Source organism: Trichomycterus rosablanca, chromosome 11 (genome assembly GCF_030014385.1).
Source record: "Trichomycterus rosablanca isolate fTriRos1 chromosome 11, fTriRos1.hap1, whole genome shotgun sequence".
Taxonomy (NCBI): Eukaryota; Metazoa; Chordata; class Actinopteri; order Siluriformes; family Trichomycteridae; genus Trichomycterus; species Trichomycterus rosablanca.
Genome location: NC_085998.1, coordinates 17,285,372 through 17,305,093, shown reverse-complemented (window position 1 = coordinate 17,305,093; position 19,722 = coordinate 17,285,372). Strand labels below are relative to the sequence as shown.

Sequence of the window (19,722 nt, the reverse complement as noted above, 5' to 3'; positions counted from 1 at the left end):
ATCCATGCCAAAGTGGTTGAGAGCTGGTATACCTTTATGTCCTTTAGTACGTGTCAGAAAACATACACACTGAATAAAATCAAAGCACAGTAGGAATCTCAGAAAGTAAGCAAAAAGCATATTTAATGGTCTCAACCTTGATGTTGGAGTGATAGAACACAGCAAGCCCACCACCATGACCAGTAGTACATGGTTTGCAGACAGGAGAGGCTAGGTTCAAAGCCAGATAGTCATTAGGTTGTTTTCAGGTTTCAGTCAGATACAAGTTTATTTTAAGGTCCATAATTATGTCTGAGGTAAATGCTGCCTTATTGTTCAGTAAGCAGATATTTAATTAGATAGATAGATAGATAGATAGATAGATAGATAGATAGATAGATAGATAGATAGATAGATAGATAGATAGATCTATTCATTTTTTATTCATTTCTTTGGGTTCCTAGATTTCTTTATGGTTGTTGCAAAAAAAATTTAAATATAAAATATAAACCTGAGGCACTGAGAAATTACACATTCCTAAAATGTTAAAATGGTCATAAAATATGAAGTAATATATATGATAATATATAAAACATAAAATAAATGTACAGCCAAAAATATTCACATATACAAATACAGGCAAACTTACAGGCACTTATCGGTGTACAGCGGTACTGTTAAACTCGGCGTCAATTGGTTCTGGGAGTGCCTTCGAGTTTAAAAGACGTTGAGTTTCAAGGTATATTTTCCCATAAGGACGTATGGAAAACCTGTTAATTTGTTCCATGGTCCCGTGGAACTGTATATATTTTAGGTAAATGTAAAATAATGGTGTGTTTTTGACACTTATACACTAACAATAACACAAATATAATGTAAATACACTGAAATACAATTGAAAAACAGTTAAAAATGAATATACATAGCGAAAAAAATACCGCAAAAGTGTTGCGCGTTGCTTAGGGAAGCGCAGCAGAAAGCTAAGCAGCACTGCCACACTTAATAGGAAACAACGGCACAGCAGCTCAAAAGCAGTTTTGCCGCTTCTCATGTGAATGCGCCCTAATGCTTACCCCTTTGTTTACATTGCATAAATGTCGAGTTTAAGGGTACAAATTTCTCGATGAGGGGCATCGAGTTTCAAAGATTTTGAGTTTAGGGATGTCGAGTTACAGGGTATGACCGTAGTTGTGTCAGGCTTAAATTGTTGCTTCCAATCCAAGTTGATTTTGGACAGCTCTCTCAATGAGCCAAGATTAACTCCCCACCATGCTTCAAAATGATGACGATCCAGACTCCAGCTGTATGGAATCCTGTGGTCCTATAGTGTAGATAGTCTAGGTTCTCAATATTATTCCTGATAGCCCATTGCCTAGATGCATTAGGAGAAGGTTAAATGTGAAACTCTGCAGCACTGTGTCAGTTCAAAACTGATGCGTAGAAGCCCAGGACTGGGGCATGTTTTATACTGTGCCTCATACACCTCTAGTTTATACACAATATTAGGTATAAGCAGCTCTGTATGTCTGCTTTATACATAAACTGTCAGAATACTATTAGTCATTGGTAGTAAACTAATTTGAAGTACTATTTAGTAGAGTTATGTGCAGTTTGGAATGCAGCCAACTGTGGTTAATTTAACCATCATTTAAATTTGGTTATTTCACATTGCATACTGCTTTCCCATGTTAACATAATAAAACAGCTGTTGGTGATGCACTGTCCGTACTAAACTCTCATAAGTTAAATAAAAGATGAAATGATGAAAAATAAAAGATGTTTTTTAGCCTCAGGTGTAAGAGCTGTTCTTCTTCCACCAACCACTGTTAGTTCATGCACTTATACACAAGCACAATGGGCTCATCCAAGGCAATAGAAATAGAAAAAAAAATCTGTTTCAAACAAATAGCTGATACAAGTTTGATGAATTTCTTTGGGCTGTTTAGAAGTTTGTTACATCAGCACAAAAATCCAGTTTAAATCCAGCTTGTTGTTAACCTTCTACTTTAGCTCAACTGTAGGTCACTTTATATATCACTGTCTGCTAAATGTCACATTTTTACCTAAAACAGACACATTTAAGGTACAAACCCAGCACCAAAAAATTTAAATCAGTGTTAAAAATAAATTAAAGCCTGGGTGGCTATATGAACAACCATTGGCTTTTTGTTCATACAGGGTGGGAGCCGGACCCGGGACTGCTCATAAATTATGAAATTACGACCTCTGCTGGCTGATTGATGGTGTCTGCACAGAGTCGAGGATTAATGTGTTGATCAGGGTGTGGCTCTCCATACACAAAGCTTATCCGCATATGAACTTGCCTTGTCAAGACTTCATAGTGCTACTTTCTTTTTCTATACAGTATTTTCTTATAACTGTCAAACTCTCCTGGTCTCTCAGCACATCTGAGCCTTTGCAAATGTTTAATGTTGCTGTTGTGAGGTGATTTTAAAATATTTAAGACATCATTAATGCATTTATTTAAAGTAAAAAAATATAACAAACATGGTGGATGTTTTGGTTATTTCCGGCACTTGTGTAACTTCATGGTAAAAATCATACATGTATTTTGACAGGTTTGGCTAGTGCTACATGTACCGTCATCATAGTTTATCATAGTCTGTTTTAAAAGGTGTAAAGATGTGCATTGTTTTACATTGGTTTTCCTAATTGTTTACATGTTCAGTGTTATATTTAATTTATTTGTTATAATGACCTTTAAATAATAATTTAAAATAAAATAATATTGGGAAGATAAGCACACTTACTCAGCTGGGTTTAACTAGGATGGCATTTCAGATGTCTGTGGATGTAACAATAGACTTGTAAAAGTGGCAAGATGCAGGTGCACAGACGTAGTAAATGTATTACTTTTATTTAATTAAACAAAAGGACAAGATTAAAAAAACACTAATAAAAAACAGGCAAGACAGACAGGTTACAAAAACTAAAAAACAAATAGTAAATACAGGGACAGAACACATAAAGACTAAATTAATCTCACTCTCACTTTCTTAACCGCTTATCCAAGGGGGGGGGGGGTGTTGGTTGGTGCTGGAGTCTATCCCAGCTTTTCAATGGGCGCAAGGCACACAGTAACACCCTGGACAGGACGCCAGTCCATCGCAGGGCAGACACACACACACCCATTCACCTATAGGGCAATTCAGTGTCTCCAATTAACCTGACTGCATGTTTGTTGGACTGTGGGAGGAAACCGGAGCTCCAGATGGAAACCCATGCAGACACGGGGAGAACATGCAAACCCAGGACCTTCTTGCTGTGAGGCGACAGTGCTACCCTCCGAGCCACCTAAACTAGAAAAACATCACATACTGGCTATACTAGGTAAAATACCTACCTAATATATGTTTAGAAGCCAGTACAATATACAGTGTGGGTCATTTTACTTTTTCAATGTAAAAATAATGGTTAAAATGAAACCATATTATAATCAGCGATCTATCTCACCCTCTACTGTTATAAACAGCACAGGCCACTTTTTTTGCATGCCTGCTTACCAAAACATTTAAATTTTATGGTCCTTTGAGCCACAAATTTATGTGTACAGGACAGCCTTATATAAATCTTGTAAAGCTTGTTTAAGGTCTTGATGGATTGCTTTTGAATGAAAAGAGGAACACTTTATAGCCTATATTCTCCCGTTCCTGAGCCAGAGACAATGCCCGATTTGTGTACTCTCCCTGGCTCAGTTGCCGAGACGCATGAATTTGTGTTTGTTTAATTGGTGGAATAAATTCATTTTTATCTTCACAGCTGTCCACTTCATAGTGCTGCTTTCTTTTACTGAATTTACTCATAACTGTCAACCTCTCCTGGTCTCTCAGCACATCTGAGCCTTTTCAAATGTTTACTGTTGCTGTCTGAGTCATTGTAGGCTGATTTCAATAGAGGCTTGCTTACGAAAACATTGAAAATAATGATGCTAATGTAATTAAGCCTTTGAAAAAAAAAGACTAGAGGGAACATTCTTGCTTCCGCCCACTGCTTACCTCCAAAAATGGAAAATATATTAATTTTTAGCTGTAATGCTATCCTCTAGTGTATATTTTAAAAGCTTTTCAGCTGTTTATTTTCATCATAGTCTAGCTTAAAGGCATGTCGGTGTGTTTTATTTTCATGGAGATCACAGCAGGAAAGCTAATTGCATTGTGTTCCATCGTGTTCAGTGCATATGAGCAAATTGCTTGCCTGAGGCAGTGCATGCTGTTTTGCATGATTGCAGGGGTTCTGAAGCCTTTCTTTAGTGTAATAGCTTTATCATGCTGTGGATTAACACTGCCAATTCCACACAGACACCGTGTGTAGTGCCTTTGACCCGTGTGGCTTTAGGATATACTGCTTCTGCTCCTCCTTTAAACTGATAGGAACAAAGCAGATTTGACATTGAATAAATACAAGTCAGAATGTGTTTAGTGAGTTCAGTTTATTTAGTCAAAACCTGAGGGACTCTCATATAGCTCAGGTCCAAACTGAACAAAGAACCGAGAAGTCTTGGCTGCCTTGGAAATAGAGGTTAAAAAGGAAGGTATTTGATTAATTAATTTAATCTCAGACTGAAAATATGAGAAAACTGTAACCTTTAATTAACATTTAGAGAAAAGAACAGCTCTGTACTAAGTATCTTCCACAGCCTCCTATTGTCAATATGACAGCATTAAGACCTTTCCCTTAATGTATGATGAGATGACTATTGACAGCTCTCCTTAATATTTAATCTTTCCAGGTCCTTCAGGCATCTAGGTCCTTTCTTGTGGAACCTCTTTAACTCACCAGTCAGCGTTTCTGTAGGGTTTTGGTCAGGGGATTAGGTTGACAATAGCAAAAGCTTTATTTTGTGCTTATCAAACCCTTTTTTATTTAGATATACACCAATCAGCCATAACATTAAAACCACCTCCTGGTTTCTACACTCACTGTCCATTTTATCAGCTCCACTTACCATATAGAAGCACTTTGTAGTTCCACAAATACTGACTGTTTCTCTACATACTTTTTTAGCCTGCTTTACCCTGTTCTTTAATGGTCACAGGACCACCACAGAGCAGGTATTATATAGGTGGTGGATCACTCTCAGCACTGTAGTGACAATGACATGGTGGTGGTGTGTTAGTGTGTGTTGTGCTGGTATGAGTGGATCAGACAGCAGTGCTGCTGTAGTTTTTAAATACTGTGTCCTCACTGTCCACTCTGTTAGACACTCCTACATTGTTGGTCCACCTTGTACTCATCTATTGCTGCTGTTTGAGTTGGTCATCTTGTAGACCTTCATCAGTGGTCACAGGACGCTGCCCACGGGGCGCTGTTGGCTGGATGTTTGTGGTTGGTGGACTATTCTCAGTCCGGCAGTGACAGTGAGGTGTTTAAAAACTCCATCAGCACTGATGTGTGTTATCCACTCATACCAGCACAATACACACTAACACACCACCACCATGCTGAGAATGATCCACCACCTAAATAATACCTACTCTGTAGTGGTCCTGACCATTAAAGAACAGCATGAAAGGGGGCTAAGCATGCAGAGAAACAGATGGACTACAGTCAGGAATTGTAGAACTACGAAGTGCTTCTATATGGTAAGTGGAGCTGATAAAATGGACAGCAAGTGTAGAAACAAGGAGGTGGTTTTAATGTTATGGCTGATCAGTATATATATATATATATACAGTGTATCACAAAAGTGAGTACACCCCTCACATTTCTGCAGATATTTAAGTATATCTTTTCATGGGACAACACTGACAAAATGACACTTTGACACAATGAAAAGTAGTCTGTGTGCAGCTTATATAACAGTGTAAATTTATTCTTCCCTCAAAATAACTCAATATACAGCCATTAATGTCTAAACCACCGGCAACAAAAGTGAGTACACCCCTTAGTGAAAGTTCCTGAAGTGTCAATATTTTGTGTGGCCACCATTATTTCCCAGAACTGCCTTAACTCTCCTGGGCATGGAGTTTACCAGAGCTTCACAGGTTGCCACTGGAATGCTTTTCCACTCCTCCATGACGACATCACGGAGCTGGCGGATATTCAAGACTTTGCGCTCCTCCACCTTCCGCTTGAGGATGCCCCAAAGATGTTCTATTGGGTTTAGGTCTGGAGACATGCTTGGCCAGTCCATCACCTTTACCCTCAGCCTCTTCAATAAAGCAGTGGTCATCTTAGAGGCGTGTTTGGGGTCATTATCATGCTGGAACACTGCCCTGCGACCCAGTTTCCGGAGGGAGGGGATCATGCTCTGCTTCAGTATTTCACAGTACATATTAGAGTTCATGTGTCCCTCAATGAAATGTAACTCCCCAACACCTGCTGCACTCATGCAGCCCCAGACCATGGCATTCCCACCACCATGCTTGACTGTAGGCATGACACACTTATCTTTGTACTCCTCACCTGATTGCCGCCACACATGCTTGAGACCATCTGAACCAAACAAATTAATCTTGGTCTCATCAGACCATAGGACATGGTTCCAGTAATCCATGTCCTTTGTTGACATGTCTTCAGCAAACTGTTTGCGGGCTTTCTCGTGTAGAGACTTCAGAAGAGGCTTCCTTCTGGGGTGACGGCCATGCAGACCAATTTGATGTAGTGTGCGGCGTATGGTCTGAGCACTGACAGGCTGACCCCCCACCTTTTCAATCTCTGCAGCAATGCTGACAGCACTCCTGCGCCTATCTTTCAAAGACAGCAGTTGGATGTGACGCTGAGCACGTGCACTCAGCTTCTTTGGACGACCGACGCGAGGTCTGTTCTGAGTGGACCCTGCTCTTTTAAAACGCTGGATGATCTTGGCCACTGTGCTGCAGCTCAGTTTCAGGGTGTTGGCAATCTTCTTGTAGCTTTGGCCACCTTCATGTAGCGCAACAATTCGTCTTTTAGGATCCTCAGAGAGTTCTTTGCCATGAGGTGCCATGTTGGAACTTTCAGTGACCAGTATGAGAGAGTGTGAGAGCTGTACTACTAAATTGAACACACCTGCTCCCTATGCACACCTGAGACCTAGTAACACTAACGAGTCACATGACATTTTGGAGGGAAAATGACAAGCAGTGCTCAATTTGGACATTTAGGGGTGTAGTCTCTTAGGGGTGTACTCACTTTTGTTGCCGGTGGTTTAGACATTAATGGCTGTATATTGAGTTATTTTGAGGGAAGAATAAATTTACACTGTTATATAAGCTGCACACAGACTACTTTTCATTGTGTCAAAGTGTCATTTTGTCAGTGTTGTCCCATGAAAAGATATACTTAAATATCTGCAGAAATGTGAGGGGTGTACTCACTTTTGTGATACACTGTATATATATATATATATATATACATATGGAATCACAATTCTGCAGTAAAATGCTCTCCATAAAACAAACATAAAATTGATTTTGGGTGCAGAAACAAGTATTTGAACAGTGTGAAAACAACAACCTTTTTGTCAATAGTCCAGCATTACTTGCACTATCTCTGACCATCAGGTGGCATTGATTAGGCAGTGAAGTTGCAATCCCTGGTTTACAGGCTAAATGCTCCACTGTTGCAGTAAGTCTAGTACTCAATCAACACTTCAACCACTCTTGTTTTGCTATTTAATGTACCACCAAATGTAAACACATAGTTTAAACCTTCCTTTTCTTGTTTTTATCTCAGCTTTATGCTGGTCAGGGATGCAATGGGTCTGGTTTCCCCAGAATCACTGGGTACAATGCATTAACACACACCAGACAGAAAACAAGTCCATTGCAAGGCAAGGCAAGGCAAGTTTATTTTGGTTTTATGTTTGAGATTTTTGTCTTGTTGAAATGTCCAATGTTAATTAGATTTGCTTATACTTCACGCTGTAAATGCAATCTTTTTAGTCGACTGCTAGCTTATTTCTTATTTTCAATGTCATTAGTCTATAAACACATTATAAAATATTGTGTAAAAAACCTTTTGAGGGGGGCAGTTGATCATTAAGTGAAATTTCCAGCTGTGGATTTTGATAACTGTTTTACTGATTGATATGTGTTAGGAAGCTCATTTACATTTACCACGATTGCTACTAAATCTTTCTAACCTGTAATAACATCATCTTTGAGCATACCCTAATGTCACTGACACAATAAGAACATCCCTCCTAATTAAAGATGTAACGATACACTCTACCCACAATGCGATGCGATTCATGATACTGGGTTCATGATACGATTTTTTCCTAATTTTTTAAAACTGAAATTGAAGACAAATTATGACGAAGTTTCCTTTCATTATTTCTCTTAAAAAATAAAATACTGTATTTGTGATTATCTAAAAAATTAATGGCCTTCTATTTCTGAGGTAGGTACAAACTATGCAAAACAATTTTGAATTAAGCCCAATTTGGCTGAAAAACCCATAATCTGGCAACCAGGCGTATAGCGCCAGTGGCGTCAACCAGGCAAGGTGAATAGCGCCAGTGCCCTCTGCTGTTTAAAGTGAATATCGATTCATTTTACATGTCAAATCAATTTGAATTGTGGAATTTTTGAATTGGTTATTAACTGTCTTGTGGTGCATCGTTACATCCCTACTCCAAATGATTGAGTTTAGGTGTTTCAGCCAAACCCATTGCTAACAGATGTGTAAAAGCAGTTATGTATTTTATAAAATATATTATATGCTGCCAAAACCTCTTTCTGTGCAGAAAGCGGGGTCTACAAAGACATTGTTTGACAAGCGTTGTGTAGTAGAAGACCTTTGTGAGCTATCGGTTATGAATCAGACCACACCTTTTAAAGTCTTGTGGAAACTTTCCAGAAAGTGAAGGCTGTGATTGGATCAAATTTGTTTTAATGTTATTAGTTTCAGAATGGGATGTCCAACAAGCCAATGGTCAGGTGTCCTTGTAAGTCTTTATAAATATTTATGTAGATTTCATGTTTTCATTAGGATTTTATGTAAATCATGCAGTCTAATAAACATCACCCTATAGTTACATTACCAAATAACTAAAAACTGAATAAATCTTAAGAGAAACAAAAATTCTTGATTCTAAAATGTGATGTGTATTTGATTTAATAACCATTTGTGATGTTGGCTGACAAGACACATCATGCAGATGGACATAGTCCATACTACATAGTCAGAAGTCTTAATGCATAATTGAAAAAAATTGAGAGATTTTACCAGCAACAATCTACAACATTTAAGTGCTTTAGATAATTCAGAGAAATCTCTGTGGATAAAAAAAGCAATATTGAATGCCTGTGACCTTTAATTTCTCAGACCACACACTGCTTTGCTTGACAAACTGACATGCTTTTAGAATGAATATAACTACATGGGCTCTGGAATACTTCAGAAAGGCCTTGTTAGTACACACAGTTTGTTAAGTGGAAGCCATCAACAACATCCAGAAGAGCCACCGACTTCTTTTGGTTCAAGCTTATCTGAGATGGACTAATGCAAAGTGCAAATGTGTGCTGTGGTCTTGATTGTTACCAACGTGGAGTTTAAAAGCCAGCATCTGCCATGGTATGAGAATGTGTATTTTGAAGTACAGTGGAGGGCAGCACGGTGGCTCAGTTGGTAGCATTGTTGCCTTACAGCAAGAAGGTCCTGGGCTTGATCCCTAGGTGGGGCGGTCCGAGTCCTTTCTGTGTGGAGTTTGCATGTTCTCCCCGTGTCTGAGCGGGTTTCTGGTTTCCTCCCACAGTACAAAGACGTGCAGTCAGGTAATTTGGAGATACAAAATTGTCCATCACTGTGTTTGACATTAAACTTGTGAACTGATGAATCTTGTGTAACGAGTAACTACCTGTTCTGTCATGAATGTAACCAAAGTGTGTAAATCCTGACGTTAAAATCCTAATAAATAAAGTACAGTGCAACCTTGATTTATCTGACTAAACGGGGGGTGCACTGATCTGTAAAATGCGATTGTCCGAAACAGTGAGGTTTTTTTCCAAGGTCCACAAAAGTGCTAAACATTCACATATTACATGCACATAACCAGTAAAATAAACAGCATAAATCGATATGTAAATATGCCATGTAAAACCTGTTAATAAATATAAAAATTGGTGTACTGTACTACTGGGGAGAAATTTCATTTATCTTGTATACTGCAGATTTTTTATTTTTTTTTGGTGTGATCGTATAATGGAAATTAAAAGTATCTTTTATTCTGAGTCTGAACAAAGCGAGCCTCCCGACAAAATAAAGCCTATCGCTCATGTACACAGAGACACGTGCACTGGCTAGTGGACAATTACTGAACTACTGGTCTTGGTACGCTTCTTGTGGGAATTTTAAACAATCGGACCAGACAATTGGACATTTGGTTTCGTTAAATGGAGGTCCGTTAAATCAAGGTTCCACTGTACTTTGTCTTTTGTCTTGAATTTTCAATTAAATACAAGTCTTAAAGGATTAGCAAACCACTTCTGTCTGGGTTTGTATTTGTCTGTATTTTATTATTCCACGATAGACCTTTCTGATCTTGTATTTCAGCACTGAGTATTCATTGGTGTTTTATGTGGCGAGGACAGTGCCGCTGTGCCGCAGGTTAGAGCTGTTACTGAGAGTGAGTGATGAATCAGTAGTGATCTTGATAGCAAGTTTAATAAGCAGTTCATGCCCCTCTGGCAGATGGAGGGTAATTAGGCTATAAAGGACTTAATATGTATGCCGGTGTGAATGCTGGGTCAGAGAAAGGGGCAAGCATGACTTGGGTTTGACACTGTGATCTAATTTTATTCTGTGCTGCCCTTTGTATCACCTTTACCAGCCCTGCCAATGTAGCCTAGCACAGAGACACTATACTGAATACACTCTGGACAGGGTAGCAGGACATCACCAATTCACAAAAGAAGCCAGTTTATCTACTGGGATGTTTTTGACAAGTTTTTGCAGTGCCTGCAGCAGACACAAGTTGGCCACCATGTCTGCTGGGTGGGGATATGACCGGGCCAAGTGGGTGGGGTCTTCAAATGCTGTGCAAGAACCCTGGTTAGCAGACCGAGGTACCTGTGCAGAAGCACGGGCGTAAAGGAGGGGTCCGCTAGGACTGAGCAAGCATAGGAGGGCAAGTGTACAGCAAAATACCCTCCTCAAACTCAATCACAGATCCATAGCAGCGAAAGTAAAGCTAAATCGGGAGAAAAAGGAGAAAATGCATACATAAATAGAAAAAATGCCAAGGAAATTTAGACTTAAACTTATTAACCTAGTTGTTTAATACTTACACAATCACCCATTCCTTATTACAACAAGTTTGACCAGGTGGGTTAGGAAGTTTTGGTGAACAGCAATTCTGGTTTCTCACCACAGATTTCTGATCACCCACCTAAAGACATCAACATTCTGTTAAACCACTCCAGTAATGCTTTTGGTCATTTTCTATAGGGCTGCCACTAACGACTTTTTTTCTATCAATTAATCTATAGACTATTTCATCGATTAATTGATTAATCTAAACGATTAATTTTCCTCCAAAAAATTTAATTCAGAATCTCATTTATGCTTTTTGTATTTAACAACAAACTGTATGGCATAATCATATGGCACAAAACTAAATGTAAACAGGGTTTATGTCCATATGATCAAATTCTCAAGTGCTTCATATTAAACAAAATGCAGCATGTGTTTATGGCATTCCATACACAAAGCAAAGTGCTTAAACTTATCTCAGAAATAAAATAGTTAGAGGTAGGCACGTCTCATTAAGTCCAGTGTACAGTAACGACAGCATGAGCCCAGATTCTAATCTACACATTCACTAAAAAATGACTTCACATTCTAAGCAAAGTGTAAACAAAGTGGTAAGTGTTTCACATGAGAAGCTTTTTGCACTTTTAGCACCGCGGCAACCGCAAAAATCTCGAGCCCAAGCAGCAAAGTGCACGGTGGTCTAACTGAACTCGCTAAGAAATACGGTATCCCAAGATCTCCGCGACTAAGAATCATAATGAAACAATAAAGACGTGCAACATCGGGCTAGTGCTGCTGTGGTATATTATCAAATCTTTGCACAGTTTACAAACCACCTTTTTGTTTAGTGCCAGTTTTAACTATTCCAAAACTTTTGATGATTTGGATCTTGGAAAACTTTTAGCTTTTCTTTGAAAGCTCTCTACAATCGGCCTCCGACTGCTGCAGACGGCATTTTTAAGACTGTGCTTAATGCCTCCGTGACTGTCAGTGACTGGACCAAATACGACTCAGGTCATGCACGCAGCAAGTAGTGCTGAGGGAAATTATGTGAACGCTTATATGAATGGAAACACTGTAGAAATTAAACAGGATCATTTGTAAACATAGTTTTAAAAATTATGCATGGACTTAAAATACTGACGTTGGCGTATTTTTAGCTATGTCGACCAATCGCGGCAGCCCTAATTTTCTAGCTAACAAACAAATTTCAATATTTATTTTTAATCAGTTCTGAGCAGAGTGTTAGTGTGCTGCTGCTGGAAAGAACCTATATAACATGATACCTTTATCACTATTGTACAGCAAAGAGGAATGTATCTGGTTTGTTAGATTTATGCTGCACATACTGCATAAAATTAATAAATCAGTAATGTCTTTGTCACTATTTTTTATAAAGAACCTTTGTTGTAACACCTTGCATGCAGTCAATCTATAAACATAATCTTAAGTCACAGTCGTTGACTTTTGCAGCCTAGCGGCTTAACAGATGGGATCACAGAAGCTATTTAGCTATTTCTTATTCTATGTGCATAGAGTTTCAGGTTGTATTTATTGATTAAAAGGCATACTGTGTTAAGTGACGACAGTTTTCCTGAGCCCATTTGTCACAGTATCATGTTGGTATTTCAAGACAATCTTATCCAAAGCGACTTACAGTAGTGTAACAGTATACAGTCTGAGCAATTGAAGGTTAAGAACCTTGCTCAAGGGCCCAACAGCAGCAACCTAGCAGTGGTTGGGCTTTGATTACTAGTCCAGTACCTTGACCGCTAGGCTACAACATGTACTTCATGTACAGAAAATGTTGATGAACATGAATTATTTGTAATCTTGCTTTACTTTGGGAACTGTATGCCAATTCCCTCATGAAGTTTGGCACAAAGGGTGAGGATGTTTCCAAATACTTCTGGCTGTAGGATGCTTGCCAAATGAATCTGAATATATGAAGAAACTCAATAAAAATGCACACATGCACAGAGGGACTGAAATAAATAGCTCAAAAGCATTAACTGTTTGGCAGTGATCTTACAAACAGAATTTTATCATAGCTGCTGTTACAGGTATTATTAGTAATCTCATTTGCTGCCTGCAATTTACCTACAAATATGCTATGATGAGGCTTCCAGAAAGGAATCCTAAATCTTGCAGAATGTTTATGGTGCTACTGCATTACACTTGTTGTGACAACATCAGCATCCTCCCTTTCCGCGCCTATGCCTTTAGCCAAAAAAAAAAGTCATCTATGTGCACAGTGGCGATTTATACAGACACTCAGTTGTGCCCTTTTCTGCCAGCATGTGGAGACTGCGGTGCTGACGCCATGCTAACCAGCCTCTAAGTAATGTAAGCCAAAAGAATCAATCCCTCTGTGTCAGGCCCTAAAATTGGATGTCACTGGTTTCATGTTTCCTCAAATGAATTTTGAAAAGTGTCTGTGTGATGGGTATAATCCCCAGGAAAGCCGTGTTGTTCTGTCTGAGAAAGTGAGACAGTTTTATAGCTACTAAAACATTTGTTTTGACTTCTGAGTCATTCTTTTTCTCACCAACCCTCCTGTGACCTGTGGGCTGGATGGAGAGTAGAAAACTGACCCTGCTGGTTTTTAGAGTGGACTGCACTAGGGGTTCGGATCTGCCTCACAGCTCTTTGTTGTTTTCCCACAGATATGAGCATGACCGGAGAGCTGAACTCGAGCCGCTCAAAGGTGGGGGGCGTCAAGAGGCCAAGCAGTGCTGTGTACGGGTGAGTGCAGAGCTTTTCACACACAGATTTCCCAATGCTACAAGATGCTCATGATTAATCGATGAACTCATGCACATGTTTTAAAAATGATATGACTGTGAGGATGGAAACATAGCCATTTGGGTATGGTTGCCACTTTTGAAAAATAAAAGTAAGGAACCCACTTTATGCTACTTTGGGATTACTTAATTTTAGTAAATAATTAACAGCTCAGCTGACATTGAGTTCAAATTTGCTAAATACTATTGACTTAAATTAAGTTTTTAAGGTACAATAGTTCAACAACACAACTCATTCGCTGTTTCAAAAAAGCAGTTGTGGTTAGTTTGCACATGCCTTTTAAACGACCGTTTTAGCAGGTTGTTGTAGTCTGTCTTTGTCCACTGACAAACTTTGGTAAACATAAACAAATTTCGGATTTGATGCCTTCAACACCCTTAACAAGTTGAGTCGGACGATGTTTTTTACTGTTTTTAATCCTTTGGAATAGCACTTTGTGTTTTGGTAGCCAAGTTGTTGTAGCGTGTGCAGAATGAGGTCTAGCATTGTGTTGCTGAAATAACCCCGGACTTTCCACTTTTATGGCAGCATGTGTCTCTCTAAAATTCCAATATACATCTCAGAGTTAATTATACCTTTACACATGTGCTAGACTACACTGATGCACCCCAATACCATGACAGATGTTTGCTTTAGCACCTTTTGCTGATAACAAGCTGAAACATGGAGTCATCTGACCACAGCACACACTTCCACTGTCTGTTCCTCCATGTGAGATAAGCTCCACCCAGAGCTGCGTTTATGCATAGAATTGATGTATAATAGAGTTTCAGGTCGTATTTCTTGATGCAAAGGTATACTGTGTTAAGTTACAACAGTTTTGAAGTACTCCTGAGCCCATGTGGCTATATTTGTCACATTACCATGTTGGCTTTTATGTAATGTCCACTGAGGGCTCAAAGGTCATGCACATCGGCACTACGTAAATAAGTTTACGGATTCCCTGAGTCTTTCACAATATTATGCACAGAAAATGGTGAAAGAACTGAATTCTTTGTAATCTTGCTTTACTTTTTGAACAGTATGACAATTCCCTCATGAGGTTTAGCACAAAGGGTGAGGATCTAGACAAACAGCTAAATAAATGAGAGAACAGTAGAAGATTGGATTCACGTCCTTTCGGGACCCTGACTTGCCCACCAGGCACAACACAGTTTATATGATAAATGACACGATGCCACACTCCACCGTGTCTTTATCTATTACACACTGTAACATCCTTCACTGCTCTCTGCTCTCACTCAGCACTGGCATCTCTAATGCACCGAGTCTTCTATCTATTTTGCTCAAATTGATCTTACTTGCTTATGACTCTGCCTTTTACCATTACCATCAATCATATATTGACAGAGGGTAAAAATGCTATGAACACAAATGTTCTAGTATATATAACCTGTTTCTGTGGTATGTGTGTGAACCTGGGTATGTTTCATTATGCACTTGGAAAGCTTGTTTTGCTTTTTATCCATGGTAATATTTTAAATTGCATTAATTCCTTTACTTTGTTAGCAGTCAGTATAGTGAAGTATTATAGAGACCAGCCACTTAGCACCCTGGGCCAAATTCATTTCTATTCAATTTTGTAATGTGTTAGGGTTAGGACGAGACAAGAAGCGTGAACATGAACTAGACTAAGACAAAGAGCAAAACCAAACCAAAGTCCTAACAAAACCAAATCAAACCATAACAAGTCAAAGTCAAAATCAAAATAACAAGAGCAAGGAACTAACCAACATAACAAACCTAACTAACATAACATGAGTCAAATAGTCCCCACTTGACTGATAAATGATTAAATGTCCTGAGCAGAGCATTCTCCCTAAACAGGAGGCACCTGTGGATCATTAACAAGGACCCAATCACAAAAAAACAAACACGTGCTCCCAGAGAGGTGGGCGTGGCAGGTGTGCATGAGTTCCAGGACCACACAGGCTGCATTCGTGACAATTTTGTCATAGGTTAAGGCATCTAATCAAACTAACCAATTATTATGACCTCATAAAAAGCAAGGGCACAACTTAATAAACTGATGTATTTAACTGGGAAATGTTACAACTTTATAATGCATACTAACAACTGTGTAACATTCCAATTGCTGTCTTGTTTTGGTTTACATAATGTATTGCATAGTTCTAGGTGACTCATTTTGTACTGTTCTTCTTTAAAAAATAATGATTTTCACTAGTTAGCTATTGATTTATTAGGCTGATACACTATATAACCAAAAGTATGTTAACACTCCCTTAATAATTTAGGAATTCAGGTTTTTCAGCCATACCAATTACTAAATCGATTAAATTATGCTCCAAAAATGCTCTCCAAAGCAGTCCTCCCTAGCTGAAAAAATGTAGGACTAACTCCATATTAATGCTCATGTTTTAAAAAGGGATTTCCACAGGGCTTATTATCATGTGTCCACATACTTGTATACAGGCCATTTAGTGTTCACATCCAAAACAGCTGCAACTAAAAACAAGACATTGCTACTTAAATTTATTTCCATGGTTACCATAGTGTTTTTGAGTTTTGCTTTTGCTTTAGGATTGCGTATGATGTAGTGCTTCACTGGGATTTCAGCAACTACACTATGTGCAAGGCAAGGATTCACTCTGAATAGGAAATCACACAAGCACACTCACTCACTGATAATTTAGAGTAGCCACCACCAACAAACCTGTTTTGAGATGTACAGTATAAGAATACCAGAGTACCTGGAAACCCCTATGAAACTCTTACAGACCAAAGTGACCAGAGCCTGGGATCAAACACAGGTCTCCAGGACCCATGCTGCTGTACTTTATGTGTGCGTTAAGCTACTAAAACTGCTCTATTCTTCTACAGCATTCAGAATTCAGTTCTATGAAGTCTTACTGAAGGCAGTGACAAAAAAAGTGGAAGTAAAATTAGAACACATTTTAAATATTCATCTCCTTTATCATTTAATACCCAGAAGTACATTGTACTTCCACGGTGTTTAAGGAGCTGACATTTAAAGTTGCATTGGTAGAAATGTTATCTCTAGCAGTTGCAAGACAAACTAACACAGCAGATTGTGGTTTTGTTCCCACAATTGTATCTTAAGATACAAACCTACTTACACTTACCTTGTTTCTACACTCACTGTCCATTTTATCAGCTTCACTTACCATATAGAAGCACTTTGTAGTTCTACAATTACTGACTGTAGTCCATCTTTTTCTCTACATACCTTTGTAGCCTGCTTTCACCCTGTTCTTCAATGGTCAGGACCACCACAGAGTAGGTATTATTTAGGTGGTGGATGATTCTCAGCACTGCAGTGACAATGACATGGTGGTGGTGTGTTAGTGTGTGTTGTGCTGGTATGAGTGGATCAGACACAGCAGCACTGCTGGAGTTTTTAAATACTGTGTCCACCTTGTAGATGTAAAGTCAGAGACGATCGCTCATCTATTGCTGCTGTTTGAGTTGGTCATCTTCTAGACCTTCATCAGGTCACAGAACGCTGCCCACAGGGTGCTGTTGGCTGGATATTTTTGGTTGGTGGACTATTCTCAGTCCAGCAGTGACAGTGAGGTGTTTAAAAACTCCAGCAGTGCTGCTGTGTCTGATCCACTCATACCAGCACAACACACACTAACACACCACCACCATGTCATTGTCACTGCAGTACTGAGAATGATCCACCACCTAAATAATACCTACTCTGTAGTGGTGGAGAGTCCTGACCATTGAAGAACAGCATGAAAGGGGGCTAACAAAGCATGCAGAGAAACAGATGGACTACAGTCAGTAATTGTAGAACTACAAAGTGCTTCTATATGGTAAATGGAGCTGATAAAATGGACAGTGAGTGTAGAAACAAGGAGGTGGTTTTAATGTTATGGCTGATCTGTGTATATTTATATTATATGACAGTGGAAGCCTAGTGGGTAGATCTTTGGCCTGTCAATCGGAATATTGTGAGTTAGAACGGCTCTGCCATGCAACTGCTGTGGGGTCCTTGAGCAAGGCCCTTATCCCTCTCAGCTCCAGGAGCATTGTGCAATGGCTGACCATAGGCTCTGACTCCAGCTTCTGAACAAGCTGGAATTTGTAGAAAAATAATCTCATTGTACTGCAATATTTATAATTGACAAGTAAAAAGCCATTCTATTTATGAAGAATTTATATCTAAACAATTTCTAAATGGTTTCAACAGTATGTATGGGCATTTCTAGATGCATTATGAAAACATTCTTAGACTAGAAAGTTTTTGTTCTGGAAATTGCCCCAGTGTTGTGGCATTTTTGACTCACTATGGAACCACCATGAGCAAGTGGATTGCCCCAGAGAAGGCATAACCTCCCTTTTTTGGAGTGACCATTGTCTAACCGTGTGCCAGTATCTGTTGCTTCTACTGTCATCCTGCAACTCTTTTCTAGTGATCTTTTTTGCATCTCTCCAGAGACAATTTGTGGTTCAACAAACTTCACTGTTTTTATTTGTATTTGTTTTTAAAGTGTTTGCAATGACTCTGTTGCTTTTTTCATTTAAGTGCTAATTAATAATTTTGTCCCTGGGAACTAGAAAGCTCCTTCACCTACAATAAGGTTATAACTCATTGCCTTGAATCTTTGAACAATGCTGATATATTTTATACTAAAACCATGTGCAATTTTCAATTAATTTGCAGCATTATTTTTTTAAAGTAACCTTTACATAAAAATACATTTATAGTGACTTAATACTTTTCCCCACCATTAAAAACATAATGTGCGTAATTTTTAACTGGATATATGCTCTGGGTGTACATTTACATATAAAAAGAAGTGGTAGAACATTTTTTTTACAATATAGTATATATTGGTGTGGATATAAATGACTGTGCTTGTGGTTGTGCTTGTGGAGTGTGTAGGCCATGTTTCGGGACACTGCCGGTGCAAGACTAGACATCAAACAGTACATCTCCAGCAATCATCATAAATTTGATCCAGACAGTAGAGATTTAGAGGCATGCCCAGAAATTCATGTTCTATCTCATCAATCATTTTAGTTTTAAGCTTTTCTCATATCAAAGACGTGTGGAGCGGAAAGAATTAGACAGAGGCAGAGAGGGCAAGACAGTGAGAATGAATGAGTTCCCTAAAAGTGGGTTTGTATGGTAATGATGATGAGAACAGTTTGTATGTGTTTTTGTGTAACACAGAAAAAGATGTTTTTTGATTTCACCCTTGTAACCAGTCAATGGTTTGTATAATAGACGATAAAGAAGGGCTAAGTTTAAAATTAATTTGTTTAGTAAGGATGAAGGTGGAGTCAGTTTGAGAGTGGTTTGTGTGGTGAAGATGAAGATGGGCTTAGATTTGGTTAGTTTGTTTAGTAAAGATGCAGATGAACTCAGTTTGAGAGTGGTTTGTGTGATGAAGATGGGCTTAGATTTAGTATAGAGTGGTTTGTGGGGTCACTTTGAGGGTGGTTTGTGTGGTAAAGATAAAGATGGACTCAGTTTGAGAGTGGTTTGTGGGGTAAAGATGAACAAGGACTCAGTTTGAGGGTGGTTTGTGTGGTAAAGATGAAGATGGACTCAGTTTGAGAGTGGTTTGTGGGATGAAGATGAACAAGGACGCAGTTTGAGTGTGGTTTGTGTGGTTTGTGTGGTAAAGATAAAGATGGACTCAGTTTAGGGTGGTTTGTGGAATGAAAATGAACAAGGACAGTTTGAGAGTGGTTTGTAGGGCGAAGATGAAGATGGACTTAGTTTCAGTGTAGTTTGTGTAA

The 19,722-nt window shown here is 38.8% G+C and overlaps 1 protein-coding gene across 1 annotated transcript in view; it reads left to right on the top strand.

The window, feature by feature from the left end:
- LOC134323526 (RNA-binding Raly-like protein) overlaps window positions 1-19,722 on the top strand; it is a 111,240-nt gene that overhangs the window by 12,891 nt on the left and 78,627 nt on the right. The window contains exon 2 of the mRNA XM_063005064.1: window positions 13,845-13,923. Coding sequence (XP_062861134.1) covers window positions 13,845-13,923 — 79 coding nt within the window. The remainder of the gene's footprint in view (window positions 1-13,844; window positions 13,924-19,722) is intronic.